Genomic DNA, 27,651 nt, shown 5'->3' on the forward strand with positions numbered 1-27,651 from the left:
GTGTGTGTGTTCACAAACCGAGGGTTCACAAACTTTTCCCTCCACACAGGAATAAATAAACGCACATTTTTAGGCACTGGAGTAAAAATGGCAAAAGATTAAACCCAGTTCCTTTATATATCGGGCACATCATGGTACGAAAGGCCACTACATTTTATCTAACAGTATTTTATGGTGAGGATTTTCGGTGATTAATAAAAAAATTAATAAAAATAAAGCATTAAAGCTGCAAAATCCATCCTAATCACAAACAGTCGATATTTTCACCTGTATCACCTCGTTTCTTACAAACGAATCTAAACCGGTGAGTCTCGGCTGCTTAGAAATCAGGACCAAGCCGACCAAAGCTGAAAATTATTAAAATAAAATTCATAAAAGGACGAGTTTGGGACGAGGCCGTGTTCACTCGGGCATTTTTTATATACACGTCACTTATTTACCCCACACACCGTCCAGGCGCAGATTCATTCATTCATTCATTTATTTCAGCACCAAATCTTCCAGTTTAGTCATTTCCAGTTCTCCATTGTGAATCGGCAGCGGTTCACCACACATCCCCCCCCCCTCCCCTCCTCCAAAAGGTATGGGATCTGGACCACTTCTTATCGCCTACCAGTGCTGGGTTCCCACATGGAGACATGGACACACTAAGCTCCATTTGCCAACCCCCCCCCCCTTCCCAAACAAGTGCAGTGGTGCAGGAAGAAACAGCCACTCGTGTCTTGTGTGGACGCCCGGCCAGGTCAATGGCTCTGCTGAGGTGTGCTGGCACATCAGACTGTCGTGCCACCCAGGCGCACATCGGTGTTATACTTATTTTTAGATTGTTTACACCAGGTTTGGTACATTTGGAACCGATCTCAGCCAGTAGGCGCCCGATACCGCGCGATACCGCCCCCTTCGGACGGGACGGGAACCCAGCAGAAACTAGAGGCTCCCAAGTATCTCCAGCTGTGTCCCAATACACATCTTACTGTACTAAACCCGTGTTAAATTAGCACTACTGTAAGCACCGCTGCCATTTCTAATCCTTTTCAGAGCGTAGGATTTATTTATTTATTAATTAATTTGGGTTTTAACGACGTGTCTAACGTGTGTGTGTGTGTGTGTGTGTGTCGTTTAATGGCAAAATATGTATTATGTTCCCGTCTGCAAACCTGGTCCGTGTTCACGTGCTGGTGGATGAGCTGGTCAGAGCATGAATATCTAAAGATATACGGGACGTATATATATACATATACATATACAGAGCGAACCGAGACGTCCCTGCCGCCTCAGACGCTCGGTGGATTTCTGGATCTACGCGAGTGGAATGGAGTCTCCGAGGGTCAGCGGTGCTCCGGCGGCCGGACGTCCAGGTGAGAGGGGCGGGATCAGAAGATCTTGGAGCGTTTGCTGCTCAGCGAGCCGGAGTGCTGCGGGGAAAAGAGACGACAATCATCGGTTCGGGTCCTTCATTCTGGTCTGGAGAACATTTTAGTGAGATCAAAATGATGTGGACGCCTGACCCATGCGGTGCGATGCAGAAGGTAGATTGGCTAAACATTCTCGAAACTTAAATGCAGGACAATGAGCCGTAATGCACAAGCAGCTGGAAGGACCTTCATGAAGTCCTGACCACCACCATATAAAGAATGTGGACGTCTAACAAGAGGTGCTGCCAATGTGACCCCTGCTGGCCAGTCAAGGCAGCGCGATACCACCACTGACAGGTGAAACATTTCTAGTCTGTACTGATGGACTCTGACACTGACACACACACACGATGGACTCTGACACTGACACACACACACACACACACACACACACACACACACACACACACACATGATGGACCCTGACACACACACACACACGATGGACTCTGACACACACACACACACACGATGGACCCTGAGACACACACACACACGATGGACTCTGACACACACACACACACGATGGACTCTGACACACACACACACACACACACACGATGGACTCTGACACACACACACACACACGATGGACCCTGAGACACACACACACACACACAGTGGACTCTGACACACACACACCTACACACATGATGGACTCTGACACACACACACACACACACACACATGATGGACTCTGACACACACACACACGATGGACCCTGAGACACACACACACACACACACACACAGTGGACTCTGACACACACACACACACACGATGGACTCTGACACACACACACACACACATATGATGGACTCTGACACACACACACACATATGATGGACTCTGACACACACACACACCTACACACATGATGGACTCTGACACACACACACACACACACACACACACATATGATGGACTCTGACACACACACACACGATGGACTCTGACACACACACACACACATATGATGGACTCTGACACACACACACACACACACATATGATGGACTCTGACACACACACACACACACACACATATGATGGACTCTGACACACACACACACACACACACCTACACACATGATGGACTCTGACACACACACACACACGATGGACTCTGACACACACACACACACACACATATGATGGACTCTGACACACACACACACCTACACACATGATGGACTCTGACACACACACACACACGATGGACCCTGAGACACACACACACACACACACACACACACACAGTGGACTCTGACACACACACACACCTACACACATGATGGACTCTGACACACACACACACACACACACACACACACACACATATGATGGACCCTGACACACACACACACACACACGATGGACTCTGACACACAAACACAGACACTGCCGGCTGGTCGACGCGTCCACACGACAGCAGCGCGTGACTCTCCGTACGCTATACTGCTCTCTGCGAGACTCCGTCTCTAGCAGGTGAAAACAAGCGGTCGCGCATGTCGGAAATGCTCGAAATAATTCCTACCGTGGCCTGTTTGTAAAAGTGAGGCGCCAGTTCCACCAGCCAGGACGACTCCACCGCCGTCACGTCACGCATGTAGTACTTGGAGGTCTGAACCACCTCGTTAAAGACCACCCTGAAAAAAACCAAGGTTTTTAACGACACGTCAGCATCCGCGCTCTTTATAACTAATAACAACCATGTATTCGGTTTCGTGGCAGCCTGTCCAGTTAGTCTCACTGAGCAGCTGGCTAGGGAGGCAGTGGGCAGCAGGGCAGCCCACTGTGATTTCGGACAGACCCGTAGTGTACCCTTAGCGCCGGTCCCGAGCCTCCTTGATAAACAGGAGGGGCTGCATGAGTGCTGAATCAAATCTGCAGGTAAAGGGCAGCTGTAGCTTAGTGGTTAAGGTACTGTACCAATAAGCAGAAGGTCACTGGTTCAAGCCCCACCACTGCCAGGGTGCCACTGCTGGGCCCTTGAGGAAGGCCCTAGAGCCTTAATTGTCTAGACTTATACTGTAAGTCACTTTAAATCAAAGCATCTGCTAAATGGTGAAAATGTAAATGTACAAATGCTGCTGTGGCGCCCCCTAATGGGAGCTTCTTCTAATGACATGAATGTAGAACATTTTCTCTTTGGTTCTTCGGTTCCCGGTTCGGAACCTTTTCACTTTTGGTAAAAATGCTCCAAACGGGACAACATTATGTGCCAAAACTGGAACGGAACCAGTTCCACACTGGTGGAAAAAGGCTAAATGAGGGCTGGAGTCTATTCCAGTGCTCTCTACTTGATTCAGAAGAACGTCCTTGGTTTTCAGGACAGCCTCAGTTCCTCGTGGCGTGGATCTCACCAGGAATCGTCCACTGCTCTACCACATTCCAGAAAATGATCTGAAGACTGGAGAGGTCAGGGAAGATCAGGAGGCCAGACGTGTGGCAGCGTACGCCAAATTCTGACCCACCAACATCGTCAAAGTGAAATCCAGGATTCATTTGAAATGGTCCAGTTTTGGTCAGCCTGTACCCACTGCAGCCTCAAGGTCTCTGAGGGTACAGAGGGTTCTGGGAAGCTTTCCGGCTCACCGTGGTTGTTAAAACGTTCACCGTCGGCTTCCCGTCAGCTCAAAGCAGTCTGGACATTCCACCTCAGATCTCGGTCATCAACGAGACGTTTCCGCCTGCAGAACTGCTGCTCACTGGACGTTTTCCGGTTTGCTTTTCGCACCATCAGGTTTTAACTCTACACACTGTTCCTAATAAAGTGGAAGTCAATCCTACGTACCATTTTGGCGGTTTCTCCCCGTACAGCACCGAGTTTGGGTGGATGTGAAGCTCCCGGTCGTCCCGTAACGTCCTGGCAGATTCAACCAGATACAAAAACATGAACATGACATGATAACATACAGCATAAGGCCAAAAGTATTAGGACGCCCCTTCTAATTACTGAACTAGTTCGTTTCAGCCACAACAGTTACTAACAGGTGCAATAAATTAATTATATAAAGGAAATGACATGCTTCTGACTTTGTAGCAACAGTTTAGGGAAGGTCCTATCTTGTTCAAGCTCTCCTGCACAGAGCCCTGAACCGGAACACCAATGCCCAGCTATACATATGCTGTCATCCTTTAACAAAATGGGCACAAATTCCCATAGACATACTTCAAAGTCTTGTGAGAAGCTTCTCAGAAGAGCGGCTGTTCTATTTAAGTACGTTTGTTTTCGAAATACGGCGTCCAACAATGGGCGATGCCCAGTAATGGACTGGTACCATTTTCCTGGGCGTGTCTGTGGCAACAAACCCACTGCAACACTGACCAGGGTCAAGGAGTTTGCGAATCTGGTCCTCAAGTGGCACAGCAGACCAGAGTTCGAGACTCAGGAGTCACCGGTCGGGCACAGGCGGCTTCACAAGGATCAAGGCGGGTGCTAGTTTGTTGTTCCTCTCGGTGGATGTACAGGTTGTGCATGCATGGAAGCGTATTAGATCAAATCTCATACCTGTAGGATCCAGAGTGGTGTAAGCGAGCAGCGTTGGCGAAGAACCCCGACACGATGCACCTGAGAATCACATCTGGATCACCTGCGCATTAGGAAAAACGACAGTTTGTTTGTTTTGTATTCAAGGATTGAATTTTTTTCCATCGAGCACTTTATACTGAACCGGTTCCACTAGGAAACAAGCGGTCAGATCTGGAGCGGCGACGTTCTCAGACCTTCACTGGACGTCCGAGGAACCTTGAACTTGTTCAGCAGGCGCCGCAGCTGCTCCCGAACCGTGGTGGCCCTCACCAGACCTTTGTAGTTGAGGAAATGTTCCTGACACCAGTGTGAGCTCTTCTGATGCTGCGGAGGACAAAGACAAAACATTCTTAGGAGGACGAAGCCGACGTGAGATCTTGGTCTCGCGGTCCGGTTCGTAATTCTGACCTTCACGAAGGCTTCGTAGACGTTCAGCATGGTCAGGTGATCTCCTTCGGCCACGGCGAACTTCCTGTGCTCACGAGCCTAATCAGGAACACACGGTTAGTGGACACACACTATAGGGTCAAAGGTGTTCGGACGCCTGACCATGACAAAATCAAAAACAAATTAGGACGACCTCTGTGTGACCTTTACAGCTAGAACAGCAGCCGCTCTTCTGAGAAGCTTCTCACAAGACTTTGGAGTATGTATGTGTATGGGAATTTGTGCCCAGTCAGTCAAAAGACGACCACATTTGTATGGATGGGCACCGATTCTGGTTCATGATCCAGTGGGGCTGAGGTCAGGGCTCTGGTGCTGGACACTGGAGTCATGCTGGAACAGGAAAAGGACCTTCCCTAAACTGTTGTTCCCTAATTTCCTTTACATCATTAGTGGTGCTATCAGCCGGTCAGGCGTCTGCACGGACAAGATCGGCTCACGGACAAGAAGCAGCTGTTGTTGTCCAGCAAGCTAACAGTCAGGTGTCCGAATACTTTTGACCATATAGTGTATCCGTGTGTATAAAATGATCATTCGTATTTGGCGTGGACACTCACGGCTGCCTTCTTCTGATTGGACGGCACCACGAAGACGTTCTGGATCTGCATCATGGCGGCGATGGTGACGATCTCCTTGGAGCAGCCGAAGTTTCCCGACTCGAGGAGCATCCTGGCGAACATGGGGGCGAGGGGGAACTCGGCCATGCGCACCCCCGCGGGCTCCATCAGGCGGCCGTACTGATCCAGACCTGCAGGTAGACACGGGGTATCATCCTACGCTCCCGAGAAGAGGGCGTGTCTGACTGAATGACGGGGGGAGCGTCCGACTGAGGGGAATCCCAGCATTCAGTGCGGCGCTACTTTACTCATGAAAAACTACAAATAATAAATATAAATAAATGTGGCGCGACCAACGAAGTCCAATTATAGTCCAATTATAATGTAAATAAATCCTCATTGATGTTTAATCTGTATAAAGGTGCAGGGGTGTCGTTTATTTGTAAATTGGGGCTCGTCAGGGACAGTTTAACCGTTTTCGGGACACAGAGGGAGACGACTAGCAAACCAGCGCCGAGATCAGGAGCTCTCGAGTTCGAATCTCAGCTCTGCCGTCAGCCGATCGGCTGCGTGTCTGTAGGGGGAGGGACTGCGGCCGACACAGGGTTCCTCGTCACCGGGATGAGTGCGGCCTCTGCTGGCCGGTCGAGACGCCTGCACGGAGGGGGGCGGTGCGTGGCTCTCTGTACACGATACTGCGCTCCTCAAGAGCCCGTCCCCAACGGGTGAAAAGAAGCCACCCCGAAGCACATTCGGGACAATCAGACGAAAAATAAATGAGGAAATTTCTAGTCGTACCTCCGAGAGCGTAGAGCAGCTCCAGAGCCTGAACCATGGACTGAGCCGGCGGAGGCTGAAGGACAGAACACACGGCAGCATGTCAGACAGTTACATTAGTGCTCTAGGTGTGATCTTACCAACACATGGACGTTATCGGATGTCGGGATCATCTGCTGATGAAGTTAAAACCACCTCCTTGTTTCTACACTCACTTCAACTCATGTTATCAGCTCCACTTACCATATAGAAGCACTTTGTAGTTCTACAATTACTGACTGTACTCCATCTGTTTCTCTGCATGCTTTGTTAGCCCCCTTTCACCCTGTTCTTCAATGGTCAGGACCCCCACAGAGAAGGTATTACTTAGGTGGTGGATCATTCTCAGCACTGCAGTGACACTGATATGGTGCTGGTGTGTTAGTGTGTCTTGTGCTGTTGTGCTGATGAAGTTTTTAAACACCTCACTGTCACTGCTGGACTGAGAATAGTCCACCGACCGAAAAAATCCAGCCAACAGCGCCCCCTGGGCAGCGTCCTGTGCCCACTGATGAAGGTCTAGAAGATGACCGACTCAAACGGCAGCGATAGATGAGCGATCGTCTCTGACTTTACATCTACAAGGTGGACCGACTAGGTAGGAGTGTCTAATAGAGTGGACAGTGAGTGGACACAGTGTTTAAAAACTCCAGCAGCGCTGGATTTTGGAAAAAAAAATTATTAAATTATTAAATATTATAGGAGCAGCAGTAGCTCAGGGGTTAAGGTCCTTGATTGTAATTAAAGGGTCATTGGTTCAAATCCCATTACAGCCAAGTCGCCACTGTAGGGCCCTTTTTACTCAAACAGGTCGAAAGTTTACATACACTCGGTATGTAACACACGGTATATAAATATATATTTAATGCCAGTTTTAATGCCAGTTTTGGGGCTTTTTCACACATTCATTTCTCACATTCACTATTATATCATCCTCAACGTGACGCTCGAGTAGTGCAGCGGTAGAATACACTAGCCCACTATCACTGAGATGCACAGTTCGAATCTCAGCGGTGCTATCAGCAGCTCAGGTGACCACACAGACAGGATTGGCTATGTCTAAGGACCTTGCTGGGGAAAGGGGGTGAGGGGGTGCACTCTCAATGCCGGACCCAAGCCCGAATAAAAATAGGAGGGTTGCATCGGGGGCAGTGCACTTGCACTTGGCTTGAGAGACGGCCTATTACACTAGCCCAATCAATCTTAGCAGTGCTACTGTCCATAAAATTGAGGGAATTGAGTATGTTCAAATTGGCATAGACAAAATTTTAAGCGGTTCAGAGCTACGTGAGCCGTGTGCGTGTGTGTGTGTGTGTGTGTGTGTGCGTGTGTGTGTGTGTGTGTGTGTGTGTGTGTGTGTGTGCGCACTTACAGACAGGAAGCTGAAACGCAGGACGTTGTCGATGCCCAGAGCTTTGAGCTGCAGGATGACCGGAGCTAAATTACTGCGCTGCATCTCGGGGACGGTGCTCTCAGGTAGCTTCCCGAAATCTTCCTCTGAGGAGAGACAGCGGCGTCGTGAAAAAGTATTCAAACCCTAAAGTCAACGCCCCTGTAACTGTGAGGTAGGATGGGGTCTCATCCCGCCACGATGTACAATCACCGGGACCGGTCTGGGTGACTATGTGAATGTGGCAGGGTGGGGGGGGTCACATGGAGCTTAGCGTGGCTCTCCGTACACAATACGGCTCTGTGTGGGAACATGACACTGGCAGGTGATTAGAAGCGGCCTCAGACTGGACGCTTGTCGGAGGGGGCGTGTGTTGATCCAGCAGCGGATTCACATAGTCGGGAATCAGAAATGACTAAAGTTGTTGGTAAATGAGGGAAAGTCCTGATCACTTTACACGAATAAATAGCACCTTTCTTTGTGAGGTCTTTCAGTATGACATAGTCCGTCCACATAACAAATCAAATCTGCCCGGGATCTAAACCTAGTGCAGCACAGATCTGGAGATGAATACGCCACCACATCGGAGGCACTGAACAACCCCAAACCTTACCTTGGTTGATCAGTAAATAAATGTACGGCATATGAAACTACAGCCATGCTGCACAGGTCAGGCAGCGAAGGACAAACTGTGCTGCAGAGATGCAGGGAGACGCAGCTGCAACAGCGACTCCTAAATGCTAAGAGAGCATCGTGTTCCACCATAGACGAGTGTCCACATACTTCTGACCACACAGAGAGCCGACAGATGACCTACAGTCAGTAATTGTACATAAACAGTGCAGATGAGTGTGGGTCGTACCCGTGTAGAGGCGGAAACATTTGCCGGGCCGGTTGCGCCCGGCTCTTCCCGCCCGCTGAGCCGCCGAGGCTTTGGAGATGGGCGTGACGATCAGGGACTCGATGGCGGTACGAGGGTTGTAGCAGCGCAGCTTAACGAACGCGCAGTCGATGACGAAGACGATGCCGTTGATGGTGATGGACGTCTCGGCGATGTTGGTGGCCACCACCACCTGAGGAGGAGGAGATGTGGGAGTGAGGACACGGTTCATAAACAATATTCCATTTCTACTGATAATATACACCGATCAGCCATAACATTAAAACCACCTCCTTGTTCTACACTCACTGTCCACTTAACATATAGAAGCACTTTGTAGTTCTACAATTACTGACTGTAGTCCATCTGTTTCTCTGCATGCTTTGTTACCCCCTTTCATGCTGTTCTTCAATGGTCAGGACCCCCACAGGACCACCACAGAGTAGGTATTATTTAGGTGGTGGATCATTCTCAGCACTGCAGTGACACTGACATGGTGGTGGTGTGTTAGTGTGTGTTGTGCTGGTATGAGTGGATCACACACAGCAGCGCTGCTGGAGTTTTTAAACACCTCACCGTCACTGCTGGACTGAGAATAGTCCACCGACCAAAAACATCCAGCCAACAGCGCCCCGTGGGCAGCGTCCTGTGACCACTGATGAAGGTCTAGAAGATGACCGACTCAAACAGCAGCAATAGATGAGCGATCGTCTCTGACCTTACGTCTACAAGGTGGACCGACTAGGTAGGAGTGTCTAATAGAGTGGACAGTGAGTGGACACGGTGTTTAAAAAACTCCAGCAGCGCTGCTGTGTCTGATCCACTCATACCAGCACAACACACACTAACACACCACCACCATGTCAGTGTCACTGCAGTGCTGAGAATCATCCACCACCTAAATAATACCTGCTCTGTGCTGGTCCTGTGGGGGTCCTGACCATTGAAGGACAGCATGAAAGGGGGCTAACAAAGTATTCAAAGAAACATATGAACTACAGTCAGTAATTGTAGAACTACAAAGTGCTCCTATATGGTAAGTGGAGCTGATAAAATGGACAAAGACAGAAATAGGAGACAAAGCGGGTGCAGTTTGACCTTTCTGACAGTAGGTGGCAGCCTCTCAAACACCCTCAGCTGTTCGCTGTAGGGAAGGCCGGCGTACATGGGGAGAACGCGGAGATGTTTCTTCATACCCTGACGAGAGAGGGAGCGAGCACCGTCCTGGAGCATGGACACCACCTTCTCCACCTCGTCCTACACACACACACACACACACACACACACACACACACACATAAATAAATAAGTAAATAAGCTTTGTCTGTGCTAGCTCAGCATTTTGTTAATAAGCAGTGCTATCGGCCGGTTGGGCATCCACACAGACACAAAGTCGCTCTGTCCTTCGTCAGTAACCACAACCAGCCACTGACCAGCACTGACCGGACTCGACCGGACACCACAATCACCGACACATACCTGACCGGTGAGGAACGCCAGGATGTCGCCGTCCTCCTCGGCCTCGTGTATCTTCATCACCGTCTCCACAGTGGCCTTCACGTAATCTGGTACGGGGCTACACACACACACACAATCACACACACACACGCACACACGCATACACACACACACACACACACACACAATCACACAGACATATATTAATACACACACACACACATACATATGTTAATACATACACACACATACATTTATATATACACACACAACATACACACACACACATACAAACACACAATCACACACATACACATATATGCACACGCATACATAGATACAGATCCACAGACACACACAACCACACACACAGCTGCAGTTCATTGAGGGAAACATGAATTCCAACATGTACTGTGACATTCTGAAACAGAGCATGATCCCCTCCCTTCGAAAACTGGGCCTCATGGCAGTTTTCCAACAGGATAACGACCCCAAACACAACCTCCAAGATGACAACTGCCTTGCTGAGGAAGCTGAAGGTAAAGGTGATGGACTAAACCCAATAGAGCACCTGTGGCGCATCCTCAAGTGGAAGGTGGAGGAGTTCAAGGTGTCTAACATCCACCAGCTCCGTGATGTCATCATGGAGGAGTGGAAGAGGATTCCAGTAGCAACCTGTGCAGCTCTGGTGAATTCCATGCCCAGGAGGGTTAAGGCAGTGCTGGATAATAATGGTGGTCACACAAAATATTGACACTTTGGGCACAATTTGGACATGTTCACTGTGGGGTGTACTCACTTATGTTGCAGCTATTTAGACATTAATGGCTGTGTGTTGAGTTATTTTCAGAAGACAGTAAATCTACACTGTTATACAAGCTGTACACTGACTACTCTAAGTTATATCCAAGTTTCATGTCTATAGTGTTGTCCCATGAAAAGATATAATGAAATATTTGCAGAAATGTGAGGGGTGTACTCACTTTAGTGATACACTGTATATATATATACATACACACACACAAACATACATACACACACACACACACACACACACAGATAAACACAACGACACACGCACACACACACACACTCCAGTGTATCATCTCGTGCATCTCTAATGATGTATGCCAAAAGTATGTGGACACCTGAAAATGATCATCCTATACCAAAACTATGGCTTCCCAAAAAATTTCGGATTGCGCCTATGGGGATTTGTGTACATCCAATTAAAAAAGCAAAAGCTAATTAAGCTTTTAATTTTGGGACAAGACGTTTCACCCCGCTATCAATGTTTAATTCTTCTGTCCAAACGCCACAAACCATGACTGGAACAGGAAAAGCCCTTCCCCAAACTCTTCACGAAGTTGGAAGAAGCACAGGCTCGTCCACATCCTTTCGACCACGGCTGCAATCCGGTACCTGACGGTGTAGAAGACGTCCACGGGAAAGGTGCGCCCCTCCACGGTCAGGATCCCGCACGTGTCCTTGCTCGGGTCTCCCGATTCGTTCAGGTTAAAAAAGTCGTGAAATTTCTGGACGGGACGAGAACAGACTGATGTGAAACACACAAAACAAGTGAATAAGCAATATGTGCACGCACGCTGTACGACCAAAAGTATGTGGACACCTGACTCACAGCGGATGTTCCAATTTATTCCAAAATGCACAGAGAACTTAAGGTGTCCACAAACTTTTGGCTATATCATCGGCGCTACTCGCTACAAACCTGAGCGTCCAGAGTAGCAGACGCGACGACGACCCTCAAGTCCTGACGCTTCCTCTGAATCTGACGATAAAAATGAAGACAAAGGTAAAAGTGCGTGATCATGTGACCAAACAATCACCATAAAAGTATAATATTGGGTCAAAAGTATCCGGACACCCTGTTACAAAATCATGGGCATTAATATGGTGGCTTTACACAAGATTTTGGAGTGTGCCTGTGGGAATTGGACCGTCCTAAAATCAAGAGCTAAATTCACTTTTGCACTTTTGATTAAAGGGACACAAATTCCCACAGACAAAAGTTAAAAGTGTGTGATCATGTGACCAAAACGAACACTATGTAGGTACAATATAGGGCCGAAAGTATCTGGACACCCTGCTACGAAACCATGGGCATTAATATGGTGGCACCGCCCTCTTTCTTTAGGGCAGTGACAGGCTTTACTTAGTGACAGATTTTGGAGTGTGCCTGTGGGAACTGGACCGTCTTGCCCCAAAATCAAGAGCTAAATTCACTTTCGCACTTTTGATTAAAGGGACACAAATTCCCACAGACAAAAGGTAAAAGCGCGGGATCATGTGACCTAACGAACACCATAAAAGTATGAATATAGGGTCAAAAGTATCCGGACACCCTGCTACAAAACCATGGGCATTATTATGGTGGCTTAACTCTTTTGGTAAGGCTTTCCACAAGATTTTGGAGTGTGCCTGTGGGAATTCATGCCAATTCAGTCAAAAGAACACTGGGCACAATGCAGTAACACAGCCCTGACAGGACACCAAATGCTCCCTCAGACACAGCTCATCATGTCTGTGCGTAGAGCCTGACTGGCCGACAGCACCTGGGGATTCGAACCCTGGATACCCGGAGTTCTCCCACACCAAACTGACCAAAGAAGGACCTAGGGTCATTCGAGAACAGGAAATGGGCCTTTCCATAAATGTTTAGCAGTGGTTTGGGCTGAAACACCTGAGGTGTGTCCACATACTTTCCGCTGTACAGTGTATATAACATGGCAGTGATGGGACTTGAACCAGAGACCTTCTGATGCTACACCAAAACACAGAACTCAAGAGTTATAAGGGGTGTCCACATACTTTTGAGCATGCAGTGTTCTGCTCTGATTATCTTTTCTAAGGTCGAACCAGCCAACCGGACTAAAAACACGACAAACGCTTTGGGGAAGGACACGGACTCGCGGAGGACGGTCACCTTCTTCAGGAGGCCGATGGCGATGTCGGTGTAGAGAGTTCTCTCGTGAGCCTCGTCCAGCATGAGCACACTGCAAACACACACACACACACACACACACACACACATCAGATCGATCAAAAACACTATATTATCGGACGCTAGGTGGCCAAAAGTATGTGGACGCCAAATTCCAACACCATGAACGTTTATAAGGAGTCGACGACCTTCCCCAACCTTACTTGCGACTATTTTGACCCGATTTAGATTTGACGTGCGTCCGAGGGCACTGAAGAACCTTACAGACCTTACAGTCAGCATCCCAATTCCTCCCAAATATAGTCAGCTGGGCAGAGGGTGCAAGACACCGAAGGGCACAAGGAGACAGGAGAGGGCCTTGCCCAAACTGATGCCTCGAAGGTGAAATGACTGCATTATTTAGCAGTCCACATGCTTTTGATCATATTCGTTTACGTACAGGCTGTTCGCAATTACGGCTGCGTCCCAATCCACCAAGCACTGTACTGTATTGGGACACCCCTTCTAAAGAGCCCTGACCTCAGCCCCACTCGACAGCTCTGGGATGAACCGGAACTGATCGATCAGTGCCCGGCCACACGAATTTTGGACCGAACGGGCACAAATTCCCACAGACATACTTCACAGTCTCCTGAAGAGATCAGACGCTCGGGTGTCCGAACACTTTTGGCCGTACAGTGAGCGGTTGAGGATGTACCGAAGACGTACCTGTATTTTTTCAGCAGAGGGTCGGCCATCATCTCCCTCACCAGCATCCCGTCCGTGAGGAACTGCGGCGGAAACAAAAGGTCACACTGAAGGTCAGGGTTAGAGGTGACTGTAGGGGGCGCTGAATGTTCAATCCTCTAAAGCAGGGTTTAGGGAAAAAATGGGTCGCAGAGAACCTGCTCCTGCTCGGTCACTATGTCTGTTGGACGCCGGGCCAGGTCGTCAGCACATCTTGTAATCAAACTCACAAGGTAAAGATTGCAGCGGTGGCGGCCTGGCGCATTTGCCCGCTGTGCCACCTTTATATGTCTTTTTTCTGTGCCCGATTATGAATCCAGTGCCGCCTGCACGACCCCCGATCTGATCTCCCCCTCCATCACGTGTCCAATCTGCCGCCGCTTCTCATCACCTGTTAGTTTTGAGTTCACAGCTCCATGTGTTATTTATTTGTTTATCAATTAGTATATTTATGTTTCATTTATTTGTTTATTTATTAGTATATTCATATTAGTTTATTAAGTCATAGTTTTTATTGTTCTGTTTTTGTTTTGTGTGTCCTTAATTTTATATTCATGAAGAGGACTGTTCCCCTGAAATGGGTACGGGTACGAACGCGGGTACGAACGCGGGTACAGACGCGGGATACGAACGCGGGTACGAACGCGGGTACAGACGCGGGATACGAACGCGGGTACGAACGCAGGAACAGACGCAGGTACGAACGCGGGTACAGACGCGGGTACGAACGCAGGAACAGACGCAGGTACGAACGCGGGATACGAACGCGGGTACAGACACGGGTACAGACGCAGGTACGAACGCGGGTACAGACGCGGGTACGAACGCGGGAACAGACGCAGGTACGAACTCGGGTACGAACGCGGGTACGAACGCGGGAACAGACGCAGGTACGAACGCGGGTACAGACGCGGGTACGAACGCGGGAACAGACGCAGGTACGAACGCGGGTACAGACGCGGGTACGAACGCGGGTACGAACGCGGGAACAGACGCAGGTACGAACACGGGTACAGACGCGGGTACGAACGCGGGAACAGACGCAGGTACGAACGCGGGTACAGACGCGGGATACGAACGCGGGTACGAACGCGGGTACGAACGCGGGTACAGACGCGGGTACGAACGCGGGAACAGACGCAGGTACGAACGCGGGATACGAACGCGGGTACAGACACGGGTACAGACGCGGGTACGAACGCGGGTACAGACGCGGGTACGAACGCGGGAACAGACGCAGGTACGAACATGGGTACAGACGCGGGTACGAACGCGGGAACAGACGCAGGTACGAACGCGGGTACAGACGCGGGTACGAACGCGGGTACGAATGCGGGAACAGACGCAGGTACGAACGCGGGTACAGACGCGGGTACGAACGCGGGTACGAACGCGGGAACAGACGCAGGTACGAACGCGGGTACAGACGCGGGTACAGACACAGGTACGAACGCGGGTACGAACGCGGGCACAGACGCAGCCCGTTGACACGCCAACATGAAGTTCACAGCAGAGTACGAGCCGTGTGTATACGTACCTTTATTCGCGTAGTCTGAGGATCCGAGCAATCATCGAAGCGGATGGTGTAGCCCACCTCGTGCCCCAAAGATGCCCCACGTTCTTCTGCTACCCGGCTGGCCACCTACACACACACACACACACACACACACACACACACACACACACACACACACACACACACAGAAAACCCTGTAACTGGTTCAGTTTCTGATTCAGTCACTGGTTCAGATTCAGTAACAAAGACTCGACTATCACATCTGATAATGTTGGGCCCCTGAGCGAGGCCCCTAACTCTCAACCACTGTCATTTCTTCTTAAACCTAATTACTCATACCCTACATGAACAAAAGTATCAGGACGCCCCTTCTAATTAGTGAAATTATCCATTTCAGCCACAACAAGAAGCAAATTACATGCTTCTGACTTTGCAGCCACAGTTTAGGGAAGGTCCTGTCCTGTCCTGTCCTAACATGAGCAAGCTCTGAACGGGCACAAATTCCCACAGACAGATTTCTCAGAAGAGCGGACGTTGATACGTATATAGAAGATACGCACCGAGGTGGCGGCGACTCTCCGAGGCTGGGTCACACCGATCACCTTCCCTTCCGCTGCCCAACCGGCCTCAAGTAGGTACTGCAACACACACACGCACACGCACACACACACACACACACACACACGCACACACACACACACACACACACACACACACACACACACACACACACACACACAAGAACTGAGCCGAACGTAATCAGGGCATCACAGACGAACCGGAAAAACCGAAACTGCTACGGTGCACATCTCAGCGCTGTGGAAAAAGTATTCACCCCCTCGTACAAAACAAGACGCTTTAACATAAGAGGAGAATGGAGAACATGCAAATGCAACACACTGTTAAATAAATAAACGCCGCTCACCTGAGGGATCTGGGTGCTCTTCCCTGATCCGGTCTCGCCGACTATCACCAGCGTCTGATAATTCTCCACCATGTACAGGATGTTGTTCCTGTGCTGTGTAACAGGAAATGGAAACGTGAAAAACACAGAACAGTCTGGAGCGCTCGAGTGGCGCAGGCTGTGCTATCAGCCGGCCAGGCGCCCACACAGACACACGATTGTTTGTGCACCTCCTTACGGGGTGAAACTGGACCTCTGGTGTGGTGGTACCTTAAAGACGGGCAGTTTCTGCCTCTGTTTCTCCACCGACAGGGCGCTGTGAGGGTTGTAGATGACGGCGGTGCCGCTCAGCTCGGTGTTCAGCTCCCGCTCCTCGTGAACACCCGGCGCCTCCGAACCTGCAGGCATCAGTGAATTTGTGAAGGGGTGAACATCATTCATTCATTCATTCATTCATTCATTCATTCATCTATTCAATGAGACTGCAGTAACACAAACAATTATGCAACCTGCCATTCATTCATTCACTCACTCACTCACTCATCTATCAAATCAGACTAATACTGCATATATAAAAAAAACATATACAAGAGGTTCATGTTAGGTATATTTATATGTATAGAGTAGTATAAAATGTTACTTCAGCTCTTATGTTCGTCAGACCAGCACTAGCGTGAATGAATGAATGAATACATTTGCAGAGTTGAGTTTAAACAGTGGTGTATATGTGTATGTTGGGTGTGTATATTTATGTATATGTTACTACACCACTTGTGCATGCTCTTGCAGATCGTATAGATGAGTGACTGACTGAGTGGGTGAATGAATGAATGAATACATTTGCCTAGTAGAATTCGAACAGTGGTGTATATGTTTATATTGGTGTGTATATTTATGTATATGTTACTGCATCTCTTGTGCATGCTGTTGCAGACCATACAGGTGAGTGACTGAGTGGGTGAATGAATGAATGAATGAATGAATACATTTGCCTAGTTAAATTCGAACAGTGGTGTATTTGGGTTTGTTTGGTGTGTATATTTATGTATATGTTACTCTACCACGTGTGCATGTTCTTGCAGATCGCATAGCTGAGAGACTAAGTGGGTAAATGAATGAATGATTGAATGAATGAATGAATGAATGAATACATTTGTGATTGTGTTTGTTTGGTGTGTATATTTACGTATACAGTATGGTACTGCACCTCTTGTGCATGCTCTTGCAGACCTTATAGGTGAGTGAATGAGTGAGTGAATGAGTGAGTGAATGAATGATTGAATTAATGAATTAATGAATCGATCAATACATTTGCCGAGTTGAGTTCGAACTTCGAACAGTAGTGTATGTTATGTTGGTGTGTATATTTATGTATATGTTACTGCACCTCTTGTGCATGCTCTTGTAGATCACATAGGTGAGTGACTGAGTGGGTGAATGAATGAATGAATGAATGAATGAATGAATGAATACATTTGCCGAGTTGAGTGTGAACAGTGGTGTGTGTGTGTGTGTTTGTTACTGCACCTCTTGTTCGTGTTATTGTAGATCTATAGATAAGTGAATGAATTAATACATGAATGAATGAATGAATACATGAATGAATGAATTTGCCGAGTTGAGTTAGAACGGTGGTGTGTGTGTGTGTGTGTGTGTGTGTGTGTGTGTGTGTGTGTGTGTGTGTGTGTGTGTGTGTGTGTGTGTGTGTGTGTATGTTTGATACGGCACCTCTTGCTCATGTTGTTGCAGATCTAGTATTTAGTAGATAAGTGAGTGAGTGAATATACGAATGAATGAATGAATGAATGAATGAATTGGCTGCATGTTTGTTTACACATTCACCCATCGAATGAGACAGTCTGCTGCAATAACACATAAGCGCTACATTAGCACAAATATACACACATTTATACAACACTGTTCGAACAGACCTGCGTTCATTCATTCATCCTTTAATTCACTCATTCATAAATCATAAACACAGTATTTTAATAAACACACACGATCTCACCGGGTTTCCAGAATTTCATGCTGTGGGGCGCCGCCATCTTTCCAAACTACGTCATAAATTTGGGCAAAACTTTAAAGAAGGCGCCGCCACCAGGGGGCGACACAGAGCGGCTTTAATACTTAATATTAATATTCAGTAGGTGTCGCACAACTGGAGGGGTCGCAGAAAGCTGGGTTCGAGCCTCGCCTCTGGTCACTCTGTGTGCAGACTGCCTTTGTTCCTCCACACCGAACTCGTCAAATCACGTCTTTATCAGCAGGTGTAGCCCAGTGAGTAAGGTACTGGACTAGCACACTTTCATGTTTTACCACCACTTAATCCTGATCAGGGTCGCAGTGGGTCCGGTTTCCCCAGAATCACTCGGGCGCAATGTAGTACCACACACCGGGCACCTCACTGCTATGCCCCGACGCCAAACCTGCTCATTTACATTCACATTTTCGGCCTTCATCCAAAGCGACTTACAATAGTGTTACAGTATATACAGTCTGAGCAATTGAGGGTTAAGGGCCTTGCTCAAGGGCCCGACAGCAGCAACCTTGAACCAGCAACCTTCTGATTACTAGTCCAGTACCTTAACCACTAGGTTACGGCTTGCTCATAACGAAGTGGTTTACTAAAAATTGACTAGTAATCGAAAGGTCACTGTTGGGCCCTTGCGCAAGGCCCTTAAACCTCAAATGCGTAGAAAACATGCTGTACTGGTACTGTTCGGCGTTTGCTAAATGTCGGAGACGTGAACGTAAATGTTAGCGACTTTGCTGTCTGTGCAAGGGACAAGTCATGCAGGAACAGCACAGGACCTTCCCTAAACTGTTGTCACAACCTTGAAAGTTTATCATACGCTTCACTTGACGTGTTAGCAATAGGTTTGACGGAAATACCTGACACTGTTCATTAAGGGGGCGTCCACATACCTTTGGTCACAGCGTATTTTGGTCCATATTGAAGTACACTATACTGAAAAGCTGCTCCAGACTTTGGAGTGCGTCTGTGGGAATTTGTGCACAATTCAGTCAAAAAGGTGACGGTGTTTGCATGGCCGGGCGCTGAGGTTGATGTTTTATTTCGTCCCAGAGCTGTTGAGTGGGGCTGGGGTTCACGTCTTTATAGAGCTTGATCATGCTGGAACGGGACAGGACCTTCCCTAAACTGTTGTTACAACGTTGGAAGCGTATACTTTACCTGGTATGATCGTTTTTAAAGACGTGCTTGCAATAGGCGTGACTGAAATACCTGAGACTATTTATTAAAGGGGCGTCCACATACTTTTGCCAATTTGGACTTTATCATGTGGCCAGAAGTATTTGGACGCCCGACGTCCCATTTCAAAGCAAACGCTCGTTATGTTGTGATCTTACCCCTGAGAATCGTCCACCAACCATAAATATCCAGTCCTGTGAGCACTGATGAAGGTCTAGAAGATGAGCGACTCAAACAGCAGCGATAGATGAGCGATCGTCTCTGACTTTACATCTACAAGGTGGATCAACTAGGTAGGAGTGTCTAATAGAGTGGACACGGTGTTTAAAAACTCCACTCATACCAGCACAACACACACTAACACACCAGCACCATGTCAGTGTCACTGCAGTGCTGAGAATCATCCACCACCTAAATAATACCTGCTCTGTGGTGGTCCTGTGGTGGTCCTGACCATTGAAGAACAGGGTGAAAGGTGGTAACAAAGCATGTAGAGAAACATATGGACTACAGTCAGTAATTGTAGAACTACAAAGTGCTTCTATATGGTAAGTGGAGCTGATAAAATGGACAGTGAGTGTAGAAACAAGGAGGTGGTTTTAATGTTATGGCTGATCGGTGTAGCGTGACCTCTGTGTGATCTTTAAGCCGGGCTTTTCTTCACGTCTTTATACTGTAGAATAAGAAAGGACCTTCCCTAAACTGTTAGTGCAAAGTCAGAAGCGTACGATACTTTTATATTAAGTCATTTATTACACCTGTTAGCAATCGTTATGGCCGAACACACACACACACACGTTCAAAAAATTAAAAGGGGCGTCCCAATACTTCTTGTCCATGTAGTGTATTTAATACCGCTAATAAATCAGAGCTGAGAGTTCATCTCGGTCTAACGCCACGTTTATTTCATCAAAATGTAATCCGACCGCTCAGGGAAACGCGGCCCGAACGCACAGATCCGGAGCCGCGCGCCGCCCGTCGCCAAGCCGGGGCTAAAATACCGAGAGACGCGGCGTCCCAATACCAGTGAATAAAACGCAAAACTATACAGAATTTACACCGCGTCTAAACCATCCGCGTCATCGGGTGAGATTATTAGAAGCTACAGACGGACAGAAATGAAATCGACATCTAAAGAACTCGGTGAACACACAGAAGGAAAGAGAGAGCGGGGCGGGGTGGGATCGGCACGCACGGCGGGGCACCGGACGCTTTCAACTCCAGGAACGTCGCTCAGTCGAGTACCCACGGCGCACCCGGGTGCGGAGGCTCCGCGACGCCGCGGGTGACGCGGTCCGCCCCGGCCGCCGCCGCGCGTCGAGCGTCCGCGGTGCCGCTCGCACTTCCGTCTGCGAGTCCTCAGTCGTAGTGCAGAGCCGTGTAGAAGATGATCCACACCACCTGAGAACGCACAGCGCACAGAGACACACGTTATATCACCGAAAGTATAAGGACGCTGGATCGTGAGCTTGTCCGGTAGCCTGTTTTTCAATCGCCGGAGCTAATCTGCACTGATGCTCTCACAGGTTTAACAGATCAAACGAATCACTCTCGACAGAAACGACTCAAACGAATCATTCTCTTAGCAAATGACGAATCATTCTCGATTTGAATGACTTAGTTTGAATGAATTATTCACGACTTGTATGACTCACTCAACAAGAACGACTCTGTTAAAACAAATCATTCTCTACCCAAATGACTCTGTTCAAACGAATCATTTTCGACATGAACGACTCAGTTTAAACAAATCGCGACTCTGTTCGATTTAATCGTTTACATTAATGACTCTGTTCGATCAAATCTCTCTCGACAAGAACGACTCTGTTCAAACGAATCTTTCTCGACAAGAGCGACTCTGTTCAAACGAATCAATCATTCTCAACTTGAATGACTGTTTAAATAAATCACTCGTCAAGAACGACTGTTCGATCGAATCATTCTCTATTCAAATGACTCCATTCAAACAACTCGTTCTGTACCTAAATGACTCAGTTCAGACAAATCAATCTCGACAAGAATGACTCAGTTTAAACGAATCATTCTCGACAAGACCAACTTCGTTCAAACAAATCATTTTTAACAAGAATGACTCAGGTCAAACGAATCATCCCCAACATGAACAACTCAGTTCAAACGAATCATCCCCCACATGAACAACTCAGTTCAAACGAATCATCCCCCACATGAACAACTTCGTTCAAACAAATTGCGACTCTGTTCGATCGAATCATTTTCTATTCAAATGACTCTTTTTAATCATTCTCTACTAAAATGACTCTGTTCAAACGAATCATTCTCGATATAAACGACTCTGTTCAAACGAATCAATCATTCTCAACTTGAATGACTCCGTTTAAATAAATCACTCGTCAAGAACGACTCTGTTCGACCGAATCATTCTCTATTTGAATTACTTTGTTCATTCATTCTCTACCCAAATGACTCTGTTCAAATGAATCATCCTCCACATAAAGGACTTTGTTCGATTGAATCATTCTCTATTCAAATGACTCCATTCAAACTCGTTCTGTACCTAAATGACTCAGTTCAGACAAATCAATCTCGACAAGACCAACTTCGTTCAAACAAATCATTTTTAACAAGAATGACTCAGGTCAAACGAATCATCCCCCACATGAACAACTCAGTTCAAACGAACTGCGACTCTGTTCGATCGAATCATTTTCTATTCAAATGACTCTTTTTAATCATTCTCTACTAAAATGACTCTGTTCAAACGAATCATTCTCGATATAAACGACTCTTGTTTAAACAAATCATTCTTGACATTAATGATTTGTTTGAACAGCAACAGATTTGTTTGTTGTAGCTTTAACTGTGGGAATTTAGTAACAAATTCCCACAGTTATAATGTGGGTGTTAAATAAATAGACATGAAAATAATTACCAGGAATAAAGCAAACGAAGTCATGAACCCTTCTTTGGTGAGCTCCCATGTTCCTCCGTACTCCTCCTCATCCACCTGCTGAAAGCTGCTGAAGTAAACGTACAGCACACCCGCATTCAGGATGCAGAATCTGCAGGAAACACAGCGACAGACGCATTTCTGTGAATGTTTTTCAACTGGAGCCTCAGCGATGCCTGATTCACGGCACTAAGGTGGCGCTGGAGTGGCACCGTGGTCAAACACACTAACCAGCACTGCAGAGGGTTCGAATGGCAGCAGCCCAACCAGATGCTACCAACCTGGCCATATCTCAAACAGACAACTGTCCGTCTCTGTAGGAGGGAAGGGCGATGGGGTTTCACCTCTCTGGGACTGGTCTGGGCACGGTACAAGTGGCCAGGGGGAAGGGGGTGAATGGGAAGAGGGGAGTCACCAGGATCATAGCGTGACTAATATGTAATACGACCCTGTGTGGGTAATGAGTAACCGGCCAGAGCAAGGGTGGTGCAAGCATCAGTGGCACTACAGCGGGGAATTGGGCATGACTAAATGCAAAAAAGAAGAGCAGGAGAGCAGAGAAGTCCAGTGTGCATTCCCGTGCGCTCGGTACTTACATGGCGATGCCCAGGAAGCCCTTCAGTGGCGCGACGCCCCATATTACTCCCAGTATGATGGCAATTATCTGCCGGAACCAGTAAATGACGTCTAAAAACTCATCCTGTAGAGCAAAAAAATAAAAACATTCAAATAAACAAACATCAAACAACACGGAAGCTTCAGGAACCTTAAACACCAAGTACATCAGCTCACAAACATGCCAACTACAGAATCAATATGTTAGTTTTAGTCATGACCATCTTCAACCGAAAAGAAAGAAGATAGACAGACGGACAGACAGGCAGACAGACAGACACAAAGGAATTTAAAGAATTAAAAGAGTTGCAGACTCCCCCCCCCCCCCCCCGTTGTTTAGGAAACAAACACAATAGTTTGAACCACAAGCAAGAACCAAACGGTTCATTTAAACACTGACAACAAGCAGAAAACTAAACAGCCTGGTGTGTAACAAGTGTGATTGTTTTTATTTTGGTGGAAGAAACCAAGTCAGCACCAATAAGAACTGATAAAGTATCATGAAAATATGCAGCATTAACAAATTAATTACAATCAGATGAATAACAAATAAAAACATTTAATAATTATTTATTAAGATATGAAAAAAATTTTATGTACAAACCTCCATTTTTGCTTAGAGAATAAACTTTTAAATAAATAAACTTTTAATGGCACTTACAGGCAGATCTCTACTTTTATCTATTTATTATACAGTATATTTACATTCATATATTAATATATTGTATTATTACCTGACTTTCTTTGCACTTTTTAATGCCTTCAGGTTAAATTTAACTCTTTATTTTATTTTCTTATTTTTAGTACATCAGAATTCTATCTGAGCTTTATTAGCACAACTGGATACAGTTCGGTTTTGCTCAAGCTTTAGAAAGAAAAAAAAGTCAACAATTAATAATAAAAATGACAATCAAGGGAAATAGTAATAATAATAACGTTTATATTTATTAAATATAGTTAATATCTATTAATATAGTTCTTAATAATAACACTATGTGAATATTGTTTATTTTCTATTATTAGAATCTACGTTTTTTACTGATATTTGCTTTTTAACCAGTTCAATTTTGTAATAACGTGTAAGTCCTAATAAAATAGTATTTAATTTAATAATGATAATTTTTTAATTAGATATAATATTAGAAAAGCATATAATAAATATTATATCATTCATTATTATTGTTACGATTTATTAGTAGTAGTAGTACATACATTATTATTACTATTACTTATTATTATAAATTTTACTACATATTACTTCTACTTATATCACTATTAGTACTGTATATATTATTATTGTTATTATTACTAAGTCATCGTTATTACAACGTATGTAATTATTCTAATATTCTAAATTATATATATTATTCTGACTTAATAGCAAATTATAATTATTAGTATCATACTGTTACCATTACTACATATATTATTATTATTATTATTATTATGACTACTTATATTCTTGTTATTATTATTAGTAGTAGTACATACATTATTATTACTGCTACTCATTATTACTATTTTAGTACATATTATTACTTCTACTTTATCATTATTAGTACTACATTATATTATTACTATATTATTATTGTTATCATTACTTCTACTAAATCGTTATTACAACGTAATTATTCTAATATTAAAATAATGATATATTATTTCGACTTAAATACAAACTATATTATTATTATACTGTTACAGTTATTACATATATTATTATTATTATTGTTATTATTATTATTATTATGACTACTTATATTCTGCTTATATTAGTAGTACATACATTATTATCACTACCACTTACTATTTACTACTTATTATTTATTTTAATACATATTATGACTACTTATATCATTATTATTAATACTGCATTATTATATTATTATTATTGTTATTATTACCACTACTACTAAATCATCGTTATTACAACGTATCTAATTATTATAATTACATATATTATTTTGACTTAAATAGAAATTATAATTATTATTATCACACTTTTAGAGTTATTATATATTATTATGACTACTTATATTCTTGTTATTATTCTTGTTGTTATTATTATTTGATCCTATTGACAGACACTGGTTAGCTAGGTTGCTAATCCTTGTGAGCTGAAGCTAATTAGTAGCTCTGAATATGAGCATGATTAAAAGAAAATAAATATAAAAGAGGATTAAAATAAACTAACACTAACAGAATTATAATGTATAATCTGATATAATAATATATGTAATAATAAAGTAAAGCTGCAGACTGACCTTCTCCTCCCACACTGCTTTAGTACTGAGAGCTTTAGTCCATGTGGACTGTTTCACTCCTCCGTTCAGCACATGAAGCTCCTCTTTCCTCTTCCCAGAGCTGCTCATCATCCTCACACCCGCTCTCGATACTTTAGTAATGAATAAATCACCTCTTAATTCATTAATTACTCTTAATAAACACGATCTACACACACGATCTACACACACGATCTACACACACACACTCACTCACTCACACACACTGGACCCTCAACACTGCTGACGGAGGAGAATTTGGACACGGACAGCGCATGCGCGCTGAAGGGTTAGCCCTAGTCCGTGACGTCCAATCAGCGAGTGCGACGTCCGTGCTCTCAGCCAATCGGATTTGAGACTGAACGTGTGTTGATATAAAAGTGCAGCGAGTACCGGTGTGGAGTGAGAACTGCAACTGGCACACAATCATATTCACGCTTTAATTCATTCACTCATTCATTCAGTTACTCATTCATTTATTTATTTATTTACTCACTCATTCACACACTCACTCATTTATCCATTCACTCATTCATTCATTTATTTATTTACTCACTCATTCATTCACTCACTCATTCATTCAGTTACTCATTCATTCATTTATTTATTTACTCACTCATTTATTCACTCATTCATTTATCCATTCACTCATTCATTCAGTTACTCATTCGTTTATTTACGTTTTCATTTATTTACTCATTCATTTATTCACTTACTCATTTACTCACTCATTTAGTGATTCACTCATTTACTCATTCACTCACTCCTTAAGTTATGCATTCACTTACTCATTTAGTCATTCATTCACTCACTCATTCATTTATTTATTTACTCACTCATTCACACACTCATTCATTCACTCACTCATTCATTTACGTTTTCATTTATTTACTCATTCATTTATTCACTCACTCATTTACTTATTCATTCACTCACTCATTTACTCACTCATTTAGTGATTTACTCATTTACTCATTCACTCACTCCTTTAGTTATGCATTCACTCACTCATTTAGTCATTCATTCACTCACTCATTCAATTATTCATTCATTCACTCACTCATTCATTCACTCACTCACTCATTTACTTATTCACTTATGCATTCGCTCACTAATTTAGTCATTCACTCACTCATTCAGTCACTCATTTACTTACTTACTCATTCACTTATTCATTCATTTATTCACTCACTCACTCATTCACTTATTCATTCATTTACTCACTCATTCACTTATTCATTCACTCACTCACTCACTTATTTATTTACTCACTCACTCATTCACTTATTCATTCATTCACTCACTCACTTATTCATTCATTTACTCACTCACTTAGTCATTTACTTATTCATTCATTCACTCACTCACTTATTCATTCACTCACTCACTTATTCATTCATTCACTCACTCACTCACTTATTCATTCATTTACTCACTCACTCACTTATTCATTCATTTACTCACTCACTCACTCATTCACTTATTAATTCATTCACTCACTCACTCACTTATTCATTCATTCACTCACTCACTCATTCACTTATTCATTCATTCATTCAACCGCTGAATGGGTTTCAGTGACTTGTGCTGAGACCACCATGACCCTGAGAAGAATGGATTACTTAATGAAACAAACTGAACAAATAACAAAAAGCTTAAAACTGGTCAGGGTCATGGTGGGTGTGTCACCAGCCAGAAACCCTGGCCTCAGCCTTGGGCGGCACATTAATAAATTGCAGTGCATTACAGACTTACCTATTAACTCCTCCATTCACTCACACTTACTCACTACATTAAATAATTCATATGCGTCTAACTATGTGGGAAGGCTTAGATGAACATCTGTGTCTGACCTTATAAGTGCTTCTTGTATTAAATAAACACAAACTCCCACATACATACTCCAAAATCCTGTTAAAAGCAATACCAGAGGAGGGAAGCAACACGTATTTATGCCCAGAAGTGAAGCACCACCATGTTTATGCCTGTGGCACTTACACCAGCCCCTGTG

The 27,651-nt window shown here is 45.1% G+C and overlaps 2 protein-coding genes across 2 annotated transcripts; both read right to left on the reverse strand.

Annotated features, from left to right (window-relative positions):
• Positions 1 to 633: 633 nt before the first annotated feature.
• dhx35 (DEAH-box helicase 35) lies at positions 634 to 18,651 on the reverse strand. The gene is made up of 21 exons (XM_063015819.1): positions 18,615 to 18,651; positions 16,874 to 17,001; positions 16,625 to 16,717; positions 16,260 to 16,337; positions 15,721 to 15,825; positions 14,166 to 14,227; positions 13,440 to 13,509; positions 12,225 to 12,284; positions 11,918 to 12,030; positions 10,517 to 10,613; positions 10,136 to 10,294; positions 9,020 to 9,230; positions 8,140 to 8,264; positions 6,750 to 6,804; positions 5,952 to 6,142; positions 5,359 to 5,436; positions 5,145 to 5,274; positions 4,930 to 5,011; positions 4,213 to 4,284; positions 2,953 to 3,064; positions 634 to 1,415 (listed from the first exon to the last, which is right to left on the reverse strand). Exons 1-21 carry the CDS (start codon positions 18,649 to 18,651, stop codon positions 1,374 to 1,376), a joined length of 2,100 nt encoding a protein of 699 aa, XP_062871889.1. The 3' UTR covers positions 634 to 1,373.
• A 1,899-nt stretch (positions 18,652 to 20,550) lies between these two features.
• Positions 20,551 to 25,878, reverse strand: rab5if (RAB5 interacting factor). The gene is made up of 4 exons (XM_063015488.1): positions 25,623 to 25,878; positions 23,343 to 23,446; positions 22,729 to 22,858; positions 20,551 to 21,218 (listed from the first exon to the last, which is right to left on the reverse strand). The coding sequence occupies exons 1-4, from the start codon at positions 25,731 to 25,733 to the stop codon at positions 21,177 to 21,179; spliced, it is 387 nt and encodes a 128-aa protein (XP_062871558.1). The 5' UTR covers positions 25,734 to 25,878; the 3' UTR covers positions 20,551 to 21,176.
• Positions 25,879 to 27,651: the final 1,773 nt, after the last annotated feature.

This window comes from Trichomycterus rosablanca, chromosome 19 (genome assembly GCF_030014385.1).
Source record: "Trichomycterus rosablanca isolate fTriRos1 chromosome 19, fTriRos1.hap1, whole genome shotgun sequence".
Taxonomy (NCBI): Eukaryota; Metazoa; Chordata; class Actinopteri; order Siluriformes; family Trichomycteridae; genus Trichomycterus; species Trichomycterus rosablanca.